The 19,431-nt window shown below is 35.8% G+C and overlaps 1 protein-coding gene across 1 annotated transcript; it reads left to right on the top strand.

Moving 5' to 3' along the window:
• Positions 1 to 9,265: 9,265 nt before the first annotated feature.
• LOC145248646 (uncharacterized) lies at positions 9,266 to 9,742 on the top strand. Its single transcript, XM_080110320.1, has one exon. It carries the CDS (start codon positions 9,266 to 9,268, stop codon positions 9,740 to 9,742), a length of 477 nt encoding a protein of 158 aa, XP_079966446.1.
• Positions 9,743 to 19,431: the final 9,689 nt, after the last annotated feature.

Below are 19,431 nucleotides of genomic sequence, written 5' to 3'. Positions count from 1 at the left end.
CCTCATAGTCGGTAAGGAGCTTATATGTGTAACTGTTTTTACATCGTCTTTATTTTTGGTGGTCTTTGTATAAACGTTGTTATTTTTTAGTAATCCATGCAATTCTGTTTTAAAATATAGATACATATTTTTGTTTGGAGGCATTCATCTATTGTAGGATAATATATCATAGGAGTTTATATTTGTCGTTGCATGTAGTGCTGCTGATTTATGCTTCTGTCGTTTCTCCTTTTGTTCAAAATGCATTTGTTTGCATAATTCACAGCGTATTGCCTCCCATACATGATAATATCTGTTCTCGTTGCTTATTTCCTATCTCGTTGTGTTCGCTTAATATGTGGTCCCTTCTGCCTTTGCTTTGTCAACAGAGCCTACATTTATATTTACTTTTATACTGTTGTTTCTTATCGCGTTCTCTCCTCCGACTCTTATTAGATATTTAGTTTCATGTTCAATTTTTTTTTGATTTATTTTGTCATCCAATTGTTTGCATTAGCTAAATATATTCTCCTCTTGTCATTTAAATGGATTGTCGGTGTAACTGTTTCTATTCTCATATTTGTTATTTCTTGTCGAAATGTTATCCGTGTTGTCCATCCTCTTGCTACGTTAATTATCATTTAAGTCTCCTGAATTTTATATTAATTTTTTTAGGGTAATTCACAAAGTCTCTAGTGCAAAGCATTCTATATCATTTGTTTTCAGGCGTAACGTTGGACGGTGTAATCATTATGGTGTAGTGCAAATTGCAAGGTCATAATTCTTATATCTTCATATCCAACATATAAACGAGGCAGCTAATCTAACTCGTGATACTGTTGATACATTTATACAGTTATTACGTTTCTATTATATAATCATGTGTCTTCGAGAATGATTGTTTTTCAGAAAGATTGTATTCTAATTTCGATAGTCAATTTGCTACTTCGATGAAGGCGACTTCCAGAATTTACAATTATATGTAGGCATTATGTTTATGAGTGCCATGGTCGCCGCGTGACTGCATATTTTAATGCATTCAATAATCTCAAGTTGTACTCTTCTTATATCTAGCGGTGCAAACTTTTTCATAGCGAATTCAATTTTGATATACTAGCTGAAGAGCCTGGTGATGTCTATTAAAGTCTTTATTTCCTTTTTGGTTCTTGCAAATAGTTTCGATCGTCCATGTATATTAAATTGTTCAAATTATTTTTAAATATGTATTAATGTACTTGTATTCAGTATGCATTTTATTTATATATTGTGCAAGTGCACTATGGTTATGTTTATTATAGTACCTATTTACTATGCCTCCTCAGGGGGCAGAGTTAGACACCAGGATCGTTTTTTTTTTACGTGGAGAAAAGGTACAAAAATTGTCTCAGTCGAGAAGGATTTCTCCTCCACCGAAAGAGAACAAGAAATAGAAGTGCAGCCTCTGAAGAACATATAATCAATTTGATCTTGTCCCGAAGGCCAAGTATCCCAGTAAAATTTGATTATGTTTGGTTATGATTATTATAGTAAGGATTACTAAGAAGGCTTACAGGAAATCTTCTTGGTAGAAAGGTTTGTGTTTTGTTTTTTTCAATCTCTTGGTATGCATTGTAAATCAACTGTTGTCAGTTTTTTTTTCTCAATGTTTTCCTTCCATTTTAATAAAATTGAAAACCGTTTCGTTATATTGTACATTTTCAGGCAATATCTTACCTATGCTTGAAGGGTCTTGTAGTCGATCAATGCGATAGCAAAATTTTTCAACTTTTCCCTCTTTCGAGAAATTTTCGTCTATATATAGCGGAACAAGTGTAATATTTATAGCGTTCTTGCTGTTTTTCTGCAAGTAGTCCATAATTATCACGTAAGCATTGAAGACACTTTTTTATTTTTATTAATTTTATAATTATGTTTTTTTATTGCGTCGGCTGTTGTTCTTCTTGATAACTACTCTACATTTACTGCTAGATGATTTGTTTTATATATATATATATATATATATATATATATATATATATATATATATATATATATATATATATATCCCTATGATTTAAAGTCAACACAATACTTTTGTACAAAAATTCCGTGTCCATTCTAATTACTCTCTATTACGAATTCCTAAACATATATGGGTGTTATGCCTGTTGTGTGAATCCTTGAATAATTAGTCACTGTGGCCATTTACTTGAAATATTCTTTATTATTTTTTAAGGACAATCAGCGGAATCATAAACATATAGGAGGGCAATGTTAAAAGTAAAAACACTTTCTCTCTCTCTCTCTCTCTCTCTCTCTCTCTCTCTGTATATATATATATATATATATATATATATATATATATATATATATATAGATATATGTATAAATACACACACCTATTTATAAATATATATATATATATATATATATATATATATATATATATATATATATACAATCTGTTTATTATACTAAAATGTTGGTTTCATATATACATACACCTTTCAATTGAGGGATGGAACCCTTTCAGAACAAAAAATAGAGATATTGAACTGGAAGTTAAACTTACATTAGTTTTATAATATATGGTGTGATGAAGGAAGAGAGTAGGGAGAGGAGAAGAAGAGACGTACAATTTAGCGTTGTTAAGGTGTCGCAGTGGAGAGGTGTTGTAATTCTTTTAACTTGGCAGTTATCTAATGGTCTATGCTTCTGTTTGATCCGAAGTAATATTACACACTTATCGTTGGTGCTTCCAAATAGTGATCAACACACACACACTTATACACACACATTTTTATATATATATATATATATATATATATATATATATATATATATATATATATATATATATATATATATATATATATTTATATTTATATATATATATTAATATACATTTATTATTGGATAGTATACTGGCATGTGCCTGTCAATGTACCACTCGTGAACGTTGGTAATCCTTATTCTATATGACAACACACGATTTGGATCTAGAGTTTGGGGCTCGGTTACTGGGCCAATTCTCGCAACTCATAAATAATTTACATTTTTAAGAGTCTAATATATTAAATCTAACCATCTTTCTCTGTGTGTGCCTGTCTCCGTTTTTCAATGTGTATCTCCTCCTAGACGGATGATCGTTAGACGTTGTGCAAGAGCACAAAAAATTGCATGTTTCGTGCAGAATTTAAGTAGAGGTTTAATTGATTAAAACTGATTTAAAAAATTGTTAAGGCCTTCAGATAAGGGGGTCAAAGTTGATAGAAATAATAACTTTACGAGCATCGCCTCTACCGTCGTTCTGCGCATGCGCACGATCTGCAGCAGAGATTTATTTATTTAGTAAATGTACAAGCATATGGAAGCATGTATTATTTTAATTGGAATTCATTATTCAGATGAGTATTATTTATATTAATTTATTTCATTGCAGAGTATTATTCTTATCTTTATTTGTTGCCGTTTCACGACGTTTCGGCCAACTATTTCTCTGGCTTTTGTCTGGTCGTAACCGCGACGGATAGGAACTTAGAATCTCCTAACTGCATTCTCAGCAATCATTGCCATCCATAGCTGTTGTCGTCTCAGAAAGTTTTGGCCAAGTAAGCTTCTGCCCGGCTTTGGGTAGGATTGAAACCGCTATCTTCAGACAATGGGCATCTGGAACCATAGAGATTCAACGTCTCTATCAACTGTGCCACGGGCCCCTGAGGAAGGCCAGAGGAATAGTTGGCCGAAACGTCGTGAGACAACAACTAATAAAGATGAGAATAATAGTCTGAAATGAAATAAATTAACATATGAAAGCAGTTGTCTGTTTGGAGCAATGCGTAACGTAATCGATTACTAATATCCGTGTTGCGTGTTCGATCTCTACCATTTCTTTTCTCTTTTTTTATATAATCTAATATTATTAATTTTTAAATGTAACGTAATAATTATACAAGAACACTTTTATATAAAAATACAGAAAAATGGTTTACTGTATATAAAGAAAATGTCATATTCCAAATATATAGGATATATTACATATCAGCTTTTTTGTTGCATTCCAATAATCATGTAAATAGATCCAGTAATAGAATTTTGTGTTGAATTCCTTCCTAAACTAATTAACCGATCATTATAATGTTTGTGTATATGTATATGAGGATATATTTCTATGCATTGTATTTACTCCTAAGCCTAGAAACCGATCATTATTAATTTTAATTATGTGTATATTATTACATATTTATATGCATTTAATTAATTCTTTAACTAATTAACCGATCATTATGAATTTTATTTATGTGTCAATGTCTATAAATTTGTATGTATTTAATTCACTCCTAAAATAATTTACCGATCATTATGAATTTTAATTATATGTATATGTATGTATATTTATATTTTTTGGATTCACTCCTAAAATAATTAACTGATCACTATTAATTTTAATTATGTGTATATGTGTATACATTTGCATGTATTGGATTAACTCCTAAAGTAATTAACCATCATTATGAATTTGATTTACGCGTATATGATTATATATTTCAATGAATTACATTCACTATTAAACTAGTTAACCGATCATTTATTATTTTAATTATTTTGATTATGTGCGACTTGGACCACTCCAAAACTAATTAACTGATCAGTATGAATTATATGCAATGTATATATTTGTATATGTTTATAGATATCATATTGCAAAAATCACATACACTTGTCACTTACCTCGTTAATGTATTTATGTGTACAAGGAAATCTATTCAAGTAGTAAGGTACTTGTATTGTATAGTACTCATATGAAAAACTTATGTAAAATCATCGAGTAGTTTCATCTTTATATTAGAAATATGATACTTGCAGAGTATCCTACCCAAGAAATAATGTAGATGTGCAGTATAGTACTCACATGAAAAAAAAAACAAAGAATGTATTACCCGTGACGTACATAAGTTATTAAAACCGCACATCACATTAAATATTTGAGTAGTATGACTTGCATAAAATAATGTGCTTCTTCGCTATAGCACCCAGATACAAAAAAAAACTTACCCTGACGCACAAAAAATTTAGCACAAAAGAAAACTTCATAAAAGTATTGAGCTCTTTCATTTTTAATTCGAAAAGAATACTTGTACCGTATCTCACACAAGAAATAAGGTGATTGTACAGTATAGTACCCATAAGAAAACAAACGGAATTTTACTTGCGACGTACGTAAAAATAATCAAAATCGACCATCATGTAATATATTCTAGTAGTATTACATTTATATGAGAAATAAGGTGCTTCTCCACTACAGCACTCCGAGGTAAAAACAAAATAACTATCACCTGTGACTCACATTATAGTTAGCGCAACAGAAAATTATGTAAAATTATCGAGTAGTTTCATCTATATCTTAGAAATGCCCTACTTATAAATTATCCTGTCCAAGAAATAACATACATGTGCTGTATAGTACTCATATGAAAAACAAAGGAAACCCTACCTGTGACGTGCAAATAAGTTACTAAAACTGAAAAACATGTAATATATTCGGGTAGTATAACTTTTAAATTATAAATAAGGTGTTTTTTACTATAGATCTCTGATGTATAAACGAACAAACTCTTACCTATGACATACAGAAAAGTTATTACAACAGAAAATTATATAAATTATTTTTAATATGTTTTATACATTACCGAACATTTTTTTCCAAGTGCTGTAGATTTTCTACCCTCAGAAAGGTACACTTATTTCATACATATAATACTATAATACTAGAATAGTTAAACTATTCTTTTCCTCAAGATGGCAAATATACATAGGTATTAAACAATCCCACTATCCTAAGAATAACAGGTGTGTAAAATTTTTCTCATACGGTCCCGAGCAATGCCGGGGGACCCAGCTAGTTTTCAATATTTCTTTATTTTCCTGGTGGTGCTTATTTTATCGCATTGCATTACAGTTACGCTTATGGGAAATAAATTTCCCTTTACTCACGCGGTGCATCCGAATTAAGAGTGACGTCTACGTCGTGTTAATACAGAATAAGATTTCTTAAGTGCGTATTCTCAGGTTGAACCAAGAAACGTGATAAATTAGTATATACATAGACGCACACTCACTCTCTTTAGCACACCCACACACCCACCCACACACACACACACATATACACACACACACACACACATATATATATATATATATATATATATATATATATATATATATATATATATATATATATATATATTAGTCTTCTTTTTATCATGGATACAACAAAAAACTCTCTTTTTTTAATAGCTACAATTAAGTTTTGTTCTCCCCAAATTTATATATATATATATATATATATGTGTGTGTGTGTGCGTGTGTGTGTGTGTGTGTGTGGGTGGGTGGGGGTGGGTGTGAGTGTGTGTGGCTGCAACAAAAGTAGTCCTATCAATTTCAATAACCCCTCACCCCTTTTCTTATAACCAGTTGTTTGTATCCCCTGATCGTCTGCGGACTCGAAACGGAAGTAGGGAAAGAGGCTAGAACGATTCCACATCATTTTGACTACTACCCCTTGAGAGAGAACATTGTAATTGACATTCATTAATTTATCTCAAGAACTTATCAAGTTTCTTTAGGAAATTCATATTAAAATGTATTCCTTATTAAATGTAATATTTTCTTTTACAGTTTTCACGGTGCTAATAAAATTAATCACATTATATGAAGCGTTACTTTTTTTCTTGAAACTGGCCGGTGGTTATAGTGAAAACATGGTCAATTTCGCCCTGTGAAGCAGCCACGCAGGTTCGTCTTGAGGTCTGGAAATACAATAATAGCCACAAATCATCTGTCTTGAATGACTGCGTTGTGTATTTAACGCCATTATTATGTTAAAAATAAAACCAAATCACACACGCACAAAAAATATCTAACGCCCAACTTTATGTCACAACGTAAAAACTTTAATTTTACTTGTTAAAAAAATAATAATAGTAATAATAATAAAAATAATAATAGCAACAACGTTGGTCGTCTTGTAAATGACAATATAAAATTATGGACACGTGGTTCGCTGAAACAAAAACGGGGGATTGATTATCAACGTATAGTCCGGTGCGGATATATGCGCTTCCTTCCTCTTCCCTTTCAAAATACAAAATAAAAAATAAAAATTATATATATAAAAAAATAAATAAAATAAAATACGGCAGTTTAGGAGGATTTTATTTAACAACCGACCGACACATGTCTATACTACACTGCCATGAAACAATAAAACGAGTAAGCTCCCTTTAACGCTTGATTTCTTAACTCCCTTAAACTCTTCAATATGGAGCATTACACCATTGTCTGAAGTCAATAATACAGATCTGGAAGAGACACAACCTCAAGAATTAAGGCAGTCTGAACGACAAAGATATCAAACATAGAAGATTATGGAATTCCAAAGCGAGGAAACAACTAAGAAAGTTCATGAGGGCTTATTCCAGGTTTAAAGACGATATGATCTTTGCTAAGATAGAGCTTAAATAAGAATGTTCGAGGGATCAATTAGAGCGAGGAACGACATAGAACGGCAGGAAAAATCCGTGATCCTATGGCAGTAAAATATCTCTTTCTAAACTATTAGAGAGGGAAGCTGCAAAGTCAATATATGGTTCAACCGTATCCAGGCTGAGCACAAGTAGTTGCCAGAGTTCCCAACTATCAATAAAAAGGTTGAATCAGCTGAATGTTTCGTTTCTAAAAGGGTAGAAATCGAACAAAACCAGGAAATTTCTAAATTAAAAGAAATTCTCAGGGAACGGGAAAATCAAAGAGAACTAGAAATAATTGAGGCAGAGTACAATGCTTATGCGAAAGAAGATAGAGACAAGGCACTGGAGAAATCCGAATCGGAAAAACACCCACTTTATTTACAAATGTGAAGAGTTTCGAGCTCTATCACTGAATGAGAAAAGGAGTTTTACCCTCAGCAACCATATGTGCCTTAGTTGTCTCAGGGTTGGTAACTTTGCAAATGATTGTAAAAAAAAGTCACTTGCAACATTTGCAAACGGGCACATCCAACACCACTTCATGAAACAAATCTCAGTGCAAGGAAGTCGAAACCACCGGGGAAGAAAATGATGGTACAACCTTGTACTGCAAAAGGATAAGAAACACAAATCATACATCTATGATCATACCTGATTGTCTCTCCAGCACAGATCTTAAAGTTCCAGAAATATTAGTGTATGCCTTACTAGACACTCAAAGCAACAACACATTTATGAGTGAATATATTTGTAAGAAAATGTAGGTAAACTCCGAGCCTGTTAGATTTAAGTTATCAACAATAGCTAGTCGAAATATATTAGAGAACTGCCGCCGTATTTCAGGACTGAATATAAGAGGGTATTTTCACAGATACAATTAGAATTGCCGCCCACCTACAGTCGAGAATACATCTCTCTAGAAAGGAGTAACATACCTACCTGCAAAACAGCAGAAGCTTGGGAACATCTCATAAATATAGCAAAGGAAATGCAAGACGAGTTAGACTGTCCTGTTGGGCTGCTAATTGGGTATGACTGTGCAGCTGTCCTAAAACCAAGAAACGTGATCACAGGGAAGGATGAAGATCCATTTGCTGTCAAGACAGACCTCGGCTGGTGCATAGTTGGACAAACCACACACCTGAATAACCAAGGAAACAGCTGGGCATTTTTAGCGGATCTCTTCCAAGGAGATTCCACCTATTACACCTATCTCAGTAATAAAAGCCTTGGAGATGAACTTCCGTGATATAAACCCAAGAAGAAATACACTCAAGAAGAAATACAATTCCTGCAGATATTAAAGGAAGAAATTCAACATAATAATGAGGGGCATCTAGAAATGGCATTAGGTTTTTGTGCACGTCCCCATCTTCCAAAAAATACACACAAATTGAAGAAGATAACATCAACTTTATGGACCCCATCATCAAAGAAGGAGATGCTGAAGAAGACTGCGTTGCGTCAAAGGATTGTAGCATATGGTACATTCCTCACCATGACGTGTATCACCCAAGAAAACCTGGGAAAATCAGAGTTTGGTTCGACTGCTCTGCTAATTTCAAGAACACATAATTGAATTATCACCTCCTGATAGGGCCTGATTTGATCAACGCACTACCTGGTGTGGTGTGCATGTTCTGAGAGCATTGCATCGCTCTTATGTGTTATGTGGAAAAGATGTTTCACCGCTTTCATGTTAGTCTTGACGAGATCATGTTTCTTGGATTCCTCTGTGGAAGAATGGAGACACAAAAACTGAACCGAAGGAATACCGTATGCGGGTCCACATTTTTGGCACAGCCTCATCTCCGGGTTATGCGAATTATGGGTTCAAATACCTAGGCAACAAGTATCAAAGTGAGTTGCCGCCTGCTACTGCATTTATCCAAAAAAACTTCTATGTGGAGGATGGGTTCATCAGTGTTAAGGCAGATGAAGAAGCAAAACAGATGATCGATGAAGCAAATGAAATGTCTGCGAAGGGTCAACAAGATTTACATAAGTTCGTGTCAAGCAAAAAAGGAATCGTACACAAAGACTTGGAACGCAATAGCGGCACCACAACCAATGAAGTAGAGTTGAATCACACTATCCTTCCAACACAAAGTGTACTAGGGATAAAATCGAACCTGGACACAGATACATTTGCTTTCAACATCACTCTTGATCCAAGAGCAGCTGCCTTACGTGGAATTCTGTCAACAGTGGCGAGTGTGTATGATCCATTGGGATTCATTGCCCCTTTGTGCTAGTCGGTAAGAAGGTGCTTCAGGAGATGTGTAAACAAGGAGTTGGATGGGATGAGCCCATTCCTTCTGAACTAAAACCAACATGGGATTCATGGATTAGAGATGTGAAGGACCTAAAACTAGTTCAGACAAAGGCGCTTTTTCCCAGATAATATGGGCGCAATTGAAAAAATAGAGCTAATCCATTTTCCGGTGCCAGTAACATTGAATATGATCACTGTACCTATTTGCGAGTTGTTTAAAGAAAGAAAGGCCATTGCACATTAGTCATGGGTAAAAGCAGTATGGCACCCATTAAGGTTGGCATTGTGCCTCGTCTCGAATTAGTTGCAGCTACCGTTTCAGCAGCAGTAAGTAACTTCCTGAAGGGAGAACTGGCCTTAAAGGTGGAACAAGAGTATTTGTGAACCTATTTCCAAGTCGTTCTAGGTTACATATAAAATGACGCTGTGTTGCCAATCGAGTTAAAAAAAATAGTGATGTCACTGATCCTAGCCAGTTGTTATACATCGCTACCAAACAAAACCCTGCCGATCATGCATCTAGATGACTAACGGTGGGAGAACTGATTAGCTAAAATTGGTTCGCCGGCCAAAAATTCTTATGGGACCGTGAACTCATTACCATCCAAGAGTGTCTTGAACCCATCATCGCAGATCCTGAAGTTAGCGTTCTGAAAATCATGCTCACCCAAAAAGAATATTTCTTTGACAGATTCTCCAGGTTATCGAATTGGAATAAAATCCTGAACATTGTCGCTCGAATAAAACGCCTGTCAAATAAGCCCCAATTAGGCTATATCAACGTAAAAGAAAGAGATTCAGCCTCCACTGCACTCATCAGTATTGCACAATAGGACACGTGGGAAGAAGATTTCACAGTTCTCAGTAAGAATCCAATGCAATTAAAAAAAAACAGTGAGTTCTACCAATTCGACGCTATCATTAAATATGAGCTTCTAAGTGTTGGAGGGCGTTTAAAGGAATCTAATTTAATAGGGCCGAGGCACTCAATACAATTGCCAAAAGAGGGTCGCATGCCTCGTTTAATTAATGAATTTGATCATAAAAAATACGGCACCAGGATCAGGGCATGACCTTAAATGAAAGTGGAGGTAATGACTACTGGATTATCAGTGCCAGCAAGATAGTGGAAAAATATATTAAGAATTGTGTCACCTGCCGGAAAATGCCAGACCCCTGGAAGAACAACGCATGGGATACAATCCGTTTGAAAAAGTCGAACCATTCCCGCCATACTCCTACATAGAAATAGACTGTTTCGGACCCTTCTTTATAAACTATCGCCGGAAGGAAATGAAGAGATATGGGCTTCTATCCATACTCTTTAGCTCCAGAGCCATCCATCTAGAGAAGCTGGAAGACCTCTAAACTGATGTTTTCCGAACTGCTTGGAGATGATTTATAGCTCTCAGGGGGTGCAGTGAAACAAATACAGTATGACCAAGGAACGAAGTTTGTAGGTGGACAGAATAAATTTGAGAAAGGCATTAAAGAATTGGACGAAGACAGAGTTGCAAGTTTCTGTGCCGATAAGAATTGTGACTTCAAAATGAATATTCAAGGAGCAAGCCATATGGCCAGTGTATGGGAACGGCACCTAAGCACAGTCAAAAGTGTAATCAGCACTGTGTTCGCTTCAACAACTGGTGGATTGGATTATTTCATGCTACGAACAGTCTTGTGTTGGGCGATTACGTTTGCGAACGGCCGTCCACTCACATTAGACACAATTAATGACACAAAGAGTCTCCAGCCCATGAGACTAAACCATTTACTCCAGATGAAGTCAACTGCACCAATGCCACCTCGGAAGTGTTTAAGAGTAGATGGTGCAGAGATCAGTACCTTTTTGGAATAGTTCTGGAGCGAATAGCGAAGGGAATACCTAGCCAACATAAGCCCCAGACAAAGATGGCACGCCAGCAGTCGAAATGTAAAGACTGGAGACATTGTACTCCTCAAGGAAGATGATCTCCCTCGGAATAAATGAACAATGGCTGAATTGGTGGATGCGATACAGAGCAAAGATGGGTTGCTGCGAAAGACTAGACACCATATGGGTCAAGATAAGTTAAAAAAAAAAACAATACTGAGAGATTTATTGAACGCCTAATCCAAAAATCGGTAGCATTAGTAGAGGATAACACATAATAAAATATATATTTTTAAATAAAATAAAATAAGGCTACAGACTGGATCTTGTAGTGAAATTGCCAACGATTAGTAATTGGTTCACCAATGATCAATGATGATTTGGTGGGAGTGTAGCTGCGGTTGTAGTAGTCCCATTCATTTCATTAACCCCTCGCCTCCTTTTCTTATAACCAGTTGTTACTATCCGCATATTTTCTGCGGACTCGAAGCGGAAGTAGGGAAAGCGGTAGAATGATTTAACATCATTTTTACTACTTGCCCTTGGAGAGACAAAATGGTAATTGACATTCATTAATTTATCTCAAGAACTTATCAAGTTTCTTTCGGAAATTAATATTAATATTAATATATCCCTTATTAAATGTAATATTTTCTTTTACAGTGTTCACGGTGTTTAATAAAATTATATACATCAGATGAAGCGTCACTCTTTTCCTTTAAACCGGCCGGTAGTTACAATATATATATATATATATATATATATATATATATATATATATATATATATATATATATATATAGGCACACACACAGACGCACAGACACACACAGACACACGCACACCCAAACACACACACACACATACTGTATATATATGTATATGATATTACAATATGCAATCAGCAGTATCGTCTCTAGCCGTCTAGTAACGCATGTACGTATATTATCTTACATTAAAGTCGCTCAGATTTCTCCAGGTTTTTTCTTGGGCTTATCAGAACGTATTATCAACGTATCCGTCCACAACGGAAAACTATTTTAGACTGTCGATCCAAGAGTAATCACTTTCACGTTCTAACGTTCGGCTGCCTTTAATGAGTATTCTGAAATTTTCGTACAGCGATTTAAAATTGTGGAAAGCACTTGAAAATTCATGTTGTTATTGCTATGCATCTTTCGAGATGACTAATGATTTTTTTATGGTTTTATGTTTCATGGAACGGCTACAACAAGAATTAGAATACACCATATTTAGACCTAATTGTTACAGCTTTTGAATTTCAATAATGCAACCAATATCTGTAAACAATTTAGAAAAACAATATGGCAAAATACATAGTGTTCTACAGGAACGTACTGCATACATCAAGTAGCAGTTTTTGAATAGGATAGTGAGTCTGTTGACCAGATACAGAATTTCATACGCACCGCCGTGTTTCTATAGAAAGAGTTAGTGCACAGAATTATAGAAATTTGAGAAATGGGCACATTTTTTTTCGCCAGGAATTGAAGATGCGAGAAAATATACATAAGATATGAGCCAATTTACTTGTCTCTACCTCCATATTTTAATAGGCTATTTGACTAATATCGGATACCTTTCTTTTAGCATCTATATGCATCTTCTACTAACAATTTTTCATAGATTAAGAATTATATCATAAGGTTTTTAATTTTATAAACAATGTAATATTAGTTGATATACACTTACGCATATACCTTTCTAAAACTGTGAATGCGCTCCTTTTATAATCAATATTAAATTCCAAATATTTCAACATCTAATTAATCTTCACTTTTTCTTTCGTTTTCCGTATTAAACTTGAACCACAGCATTTCTCAGCAAAACTAATTAAGCTGCGTAACTAAAGAGCATTCTAGTCATTCTAGTACTATAGACAAATTTGTAAAATTTATTCGAACAATAGCAATTAATTATTCTAGCTCTATGAAAAACGGAACATCTTATGATTTTCTGATTGATTTAGATTTTGTATCAGCAGGACATTAATAGAATGGCATGCCGAGATCTACAAGTACGGAGTGTGTGTAGATTAATGATAATTGAATAAAGAATAATATTAAAAACAATACGGACAGTTTTATTCGCAATCTATTCAATTAATAATGTATGAAAAGACATCTGCAACGTGTGACATGAAATAATAAGGAGTATATATATATATATATATATATATATATATACATATATATACATACATGCACATATATGTATACACACAAACCGACATATATATACACACATATATGTACATCCAGACGTATATATATATATATATATATATATATATATATATATATATATATATATATATATATATATATATATATATATATGGCGGATCCTTCAGTCTTTGACTGAAATAGGTACCCACGAAGGGTGTCTGCGCGTTTTATGTTTTTGTAATGGAGGTGTGTAATCTCCAACCGCACCTCTCCTGAGTAATCATTGTTCAATTTCTTCGGCAAGTGACGTTTATGTATATGACGAGTAAAAAACACATGCCGGATACCGGAGAGACAGACAGAGAACACACATAAATAAATATATATCCACATATATTTATGCATATATATATATATATATATATATATATATATATATATATATATATATACGCATTCATATATATGTACACACAAAGTCTAAGCTTATTTTGAATAATACCGTAAACGCTAGAGAATGTAAATGCTTTAAACCGTTTCTAGATTGCTCACATCTTTATTCTCTTACATATTTATTTCTAAATATGTTTCATTTTTGTGTGTGCGTTTTGATTTTTAATTTGGCAGTCGGATATAATACGTCTAGTGTTTAAGCTATATGATTGTGTCCACTTCATGCTGACATGCCTTCTAGCTTCTAGCTAAGAATTCTTACTAATATTGTGGTGAAAAGAGAGCAGCTATATATAAGCCTTTCCTGCCATTACATAGCCTCTCCATCATGAATACTCCTACAACGCATTTACGTTGTCCACACGCGTAACTGGGTGGTTTACGGCCCCAGGTTTAATCTGTAGTGTTTCTCGGAAGATAAGAAGGCCCTATATGTAGTGTGTTACGACAGACCTATGTGTGGACATGTCCCGCCTCATTTCCGACCCATCCCCCACTATTAGTTGGTGTCTTTTTTTGGGCGAAACTTGGAGACAACCTCCATTTTTTTTACAAGGTAGTCAGTACTTATCAAGCCCGGAGACCAATCCTGGATAAGGTTATTGTGTGTACAGTACTTTTATATTAAAGATTTGATAAAGTGTCATACTGAAGGGTGTACATAAGAAACTAGTTTATATTGGACTTAAAGACATCCAGGTTGTAGTCAGATGGGACACAGGCAAATGGAACAGAGTTCCACAAACGTCCACTTCTAAGAAACATGCATAGAATCTACGTTTTCGTTTTGGCACAGATACAGAGTGAGGAACATTTTTGACAGTTGTCTAAGCTAGACGGTTGTTTATCCTGGATGATTGGCGAAGGGAGGACCACAGATTGGAGCTCAGACGACCACTTGCAATCAGAGTAACGATAAAAAAGGCAGACCCCCAACGTCCCTCCTGTGGGTTAGAGGTTGCAGCGAAGAGAAAAAGGCATCCCCCACTAAGCCACGAAGTTTATTTTGTACTCTGCCAGGGAAGGATATGCTCTTTTTAGCAGCTACTGCCCAGATGTAGAAGCAGTACTCCATCCTTGGACGTACTGGGCAGTGATATATCTTCTGGAGCGCTAGAAGAATCCTACCAGAGTCATCCATGTCAATTGATGCCAGATGAGGATCACTGTGTTGATGATGTAAATATTGGTGTTAGATACATTAAAATAGCCCACCACCTCTTCCCCCACTGTACCACGCGCTCGAGATCAGAGGAGAGAGAATCAGAGAGAACTTTTTTATTTACGGCCTTTGATGTATTACTTGTGTCATGAGCATAGATATCAACGAATCATTTAAGTATGTGTTTTGGGAGGTCATTGATATAGATCAGGAAGACAGTTGGGCCAAGGATGAACCCCTGAGGAACTCCAGCATTAATATTGTGGGCCTTTTATTTCTGCCCATCAACCACTACTATTATGAGCCGATCAGAGAGTAATGATGTAATAATTGAAAAAAAAAAACATTTCCCGTTTTTCCGTAGCTGGAAATCTTGTAAAGTAGGTCCTTATCCCATACCTTATCAAAGACCTTTGATATGCCAAAAGTAATTGCCCTAGAAATGAAGACTTTGTCAAGAGATTCATTAATCCTGAGTGATATAACCATTAGAATATATGCTGTCTATATGGCAGAACGGAAAATATATTGCCTGTTCCTAGGAATGTTATTTGTGCTGAGAGGGTTGACTCCTATATAATATGGATTCCAGCAACGTACTCATGACACACAGGAGAGTTATTGGTCTGTACTGAAAGGGAAGCGAGTTATCACTTGAATTCTTACATGCAGGGCATACTGATGAGGTCTACCAGGGAGTCGGAAAGCACTTCTCCTTGAGGCAACGCTTAAACAGTTTCGTAAGTATGGGAGCAAGTTATGGTTGAACCTTTTTTAACACTATAATGGGGATGCCGTCAGGGCAAGTTGTTTTACTGGAATCAATGTTCTTAATTAGCTTGGCGACCTCACGCACAGATAGTTGTATGTTGCATAGCGGGTTGTGTGTTATCGGAGGAAATGGCCTTCGTTGCATAGGGTCGAATTAACTGCAAAGTTCTTGGCAAATAGTTTGACCTTGTCTGATGCTGACGAAATTACTTAAAGTCCATTGATTATTGGTGGGATAGAACGCACGCTTTTGTTCAGGATCATGTTAGCTATTTGTCAAATCTGGTGGGAACCAAGTCGCTGCTCTACTACATTGGATTTAACTGTCTTAGCATAGAGGTATCTTGCATTTTTTATTACTGTTTCACAGTGGTTGCTGGCAGTCATGCAAACATCTTTAGTCTCAATGCATATTTTACATTTGTAGCTATGGAAACTTGATTTCTGTGCGCGATGGGAGCAGCACATTCTGGGGAAAACCATGGCCGGCTGTTAGGTTTTTGTTGGTATACAACACCATTTCGTTGCGGGCATTTTCCTGGCAAAAGACTAAGAGATAATAACTTTTACTTCGAATACTACTTCTGTCTTGAAGTTTTCTTAAAAAAAAAAGATGGTGGCGATCCTTATCCAGAAGGAAAATGCATAGCAGCGGGCACGATAGGTCGATTGTCTAACTCACTGATATTACTTCGGCCAGAATTGCGTCCTCTTTTACTAACTAGTCGCCGCAGGTCCGCTCCACTGCACATACATAATGAGGATTCAGAGAGATCTGTATAATACTACATCTAAAAAAACGAAATATATATAAGAGCCAGGGTTGAAAGTCCTGTACCGATGGAGTGACGAGAACGGCGACAGGTTTGAGAGGTGGGAGCCACTAGTCCGACCTCTGCACATAAGCTGGCGTGTGTAATGCTCGCAGATGTACCGTGGGCGACGATACCCTGAGGCAGCTCTCAGGATGACCAAGAAGCCCTGGTCAGGAATGCACTTATGCCCCTCCATAAGGATATTTCTATAAATTGTTAGGAAAACAAAGTTTATCCAATGACTATCTGACTATCAACCCGCGCGCAGTAGATACCAAATCCCTTAGTAACAACAAGGGAAAAGAAAAAAACAACACTCTGGACTTACACATCGCAACATTGAACGTCGGAGACATGCTCGATAAAAAAACTCAGGTGACAGACTATATAAAAGAATAGCACTCAAAGACCTCACGCTCCAGAATACAGAATTCAAATGTCAATATAACCACATTGCAGGAGACGGGGCTCGGTAGTGAATGCCAACTGAAACATTCAGGAAGGACCTACTTCTGGAAGGGCAGTCCTAAGTATAAACCTAAACGTGTTGCGATAAAAAATGACCTATCCAACAGACCAACAGAGAGTTCTAGCGGAATCTCGGAAAGGATAATTGTACTTCGAATAACAACGCCCCATAACCGTAACATATCCATCATCAACGTCTAAGCACTGACAATGACCTACCAGACGAGGAAAATGAGGCTATCTACGCTCAGCTGAAAACAACATAGCAAACCTTCTTGAAGCGTATCAGTTAGTTCTTCTCACTGACGTTATGCCAGATTGAATGATGACTACTATACATTGAGTCCTGTTCTCGAAAAGTTTGGAAATGTAAATCTTACTTTAATTTTAAAAAAATGCTGATCTGTTTGTGCACAGTGTTCGGGCTTGCAAATACGAACACGCACTTCCAAAATTTCGATAACCATTACTACTCCTGGGAACATCCCACGCCAAAGAGACCCCATCTCCTAGACCATGTAATCAAAAGACGGAAATACCTAAAATATGTGAAGAACACAATAGCTATGCTAGGACGAGATTGCCAAGCATACCATACCTAATCAAGGCTACCTTCAAGTTCACAATTTATCCTGCGTACAACAGCCCGACAACAAAGCACAAGAGAAGGATAAACACGTCCAAACCCGGAGATAGAATGTGAAAAGAAAGACTACATCTAGCAACCAAGTCAGCATTAGAATAAATCACTGACAATTATGATTCATCGGCACAAACGAGGGGCTCGCTAAGCAGACTTGTATTCTCCGGTTCGGCAGAGGTACTTGGCTACACAAAAACGCTGAATACGGGCTGGTTAACCGAGAGTAACCAAGAAAGTATAAATGCAATAGATCAAAGGAAGCGAGCGTTATAATCAAAACTAAGTATTGCGACGAGACAACAAGTACTAGCTGGAAAAAGTGGGAGCAGAAATCCAGAAAAAGCAAAGAGAAATGAAAAACACCTTGTGGCTGAAAAGGGTAACATATATGCAGAGGAAAAACTTCTGCAAATTTCCCCGGATCACTAAATGAAGTTTACGTCCCCAGATCCCAGATGACTAAGACTCTCTCATTAGATAATGGAAACAAAACAAAAACTTTTTATAGAAAGATGGCAATAATTCTTGGAAACGCTATGGAATATGAATCAAATACAATTGGGAAGGTCTTAAGCTATATAATAGTCTTCCGCAGCAGATGCATCTTGATGACACATCAGATCTTGAGAAAGTAATGAGAAGCAATTAACAAAACTAAAACGAACAAATGCCTAGCAATTGTCAGTATACTAGCTGAAGTATACAGGTTCGGCGGAGAAAACTTAGCAACTGATATCAAAATGCTGACAACAACGAATGCTGCCACAAGAATTCCAAGATTACATAATCACCCCATCTATAAAAACAAAGTGAGCCGCAAGAACTGCAGCAACTATGGATGCATGAACTTGCTGACAACTGCAGGGAATGTAGGGGCTAAAGTAGTCTAAGCCCGGATCGCAGTACTGGCTAAAATGTTCTAACCGAAAATTATTGTGTGGGTTCAGCCGTGAAAGAACTACAATAAATATGATTTTGAGCCTAAGACAGATCCAAGAAAAAAATGTAACAGTATCGGAAGCTCTACATTGCATTTGTAGTCTTCCGCGCATATTTGATATGCTTGATCGAAAAATGCTATGGAAAGTCCTTAAAGTGTTCGGATCACACACTTATTTCTTGTGAATTATCAGACAATTACACTAAGGAACAAAAGGGGGAGTTGTAGAAAGGAACCTAGAAAACGATCACTTGGAAGTAAATCACGGAACTAAATAAAAGTGCGTATTGGTACTTACACTATTTACCCTATTCCTGACAACGGCCCTAGCGCTGCTTGATCAAAACATCGAAGA

Source organism: Euprymna scolopes, chromosome 27 (genome assembly GCF_053919585.1).
Source record: "Euprymna scolopes isolate OS-2025 chromosome 27, ASM5391958v1, whole genome shotgun sequence".
Taxonomy (NCBI): domain Eukaryota; kingdom Metazoa; phylum Mollusca; class Cephalopoda; order Sepiida; family Sepiolidae; genus Euprymna; species Euprymna scolopes.
This window is presented reverse-complemented; position numbering and strand designations above follow the sequence as displayed.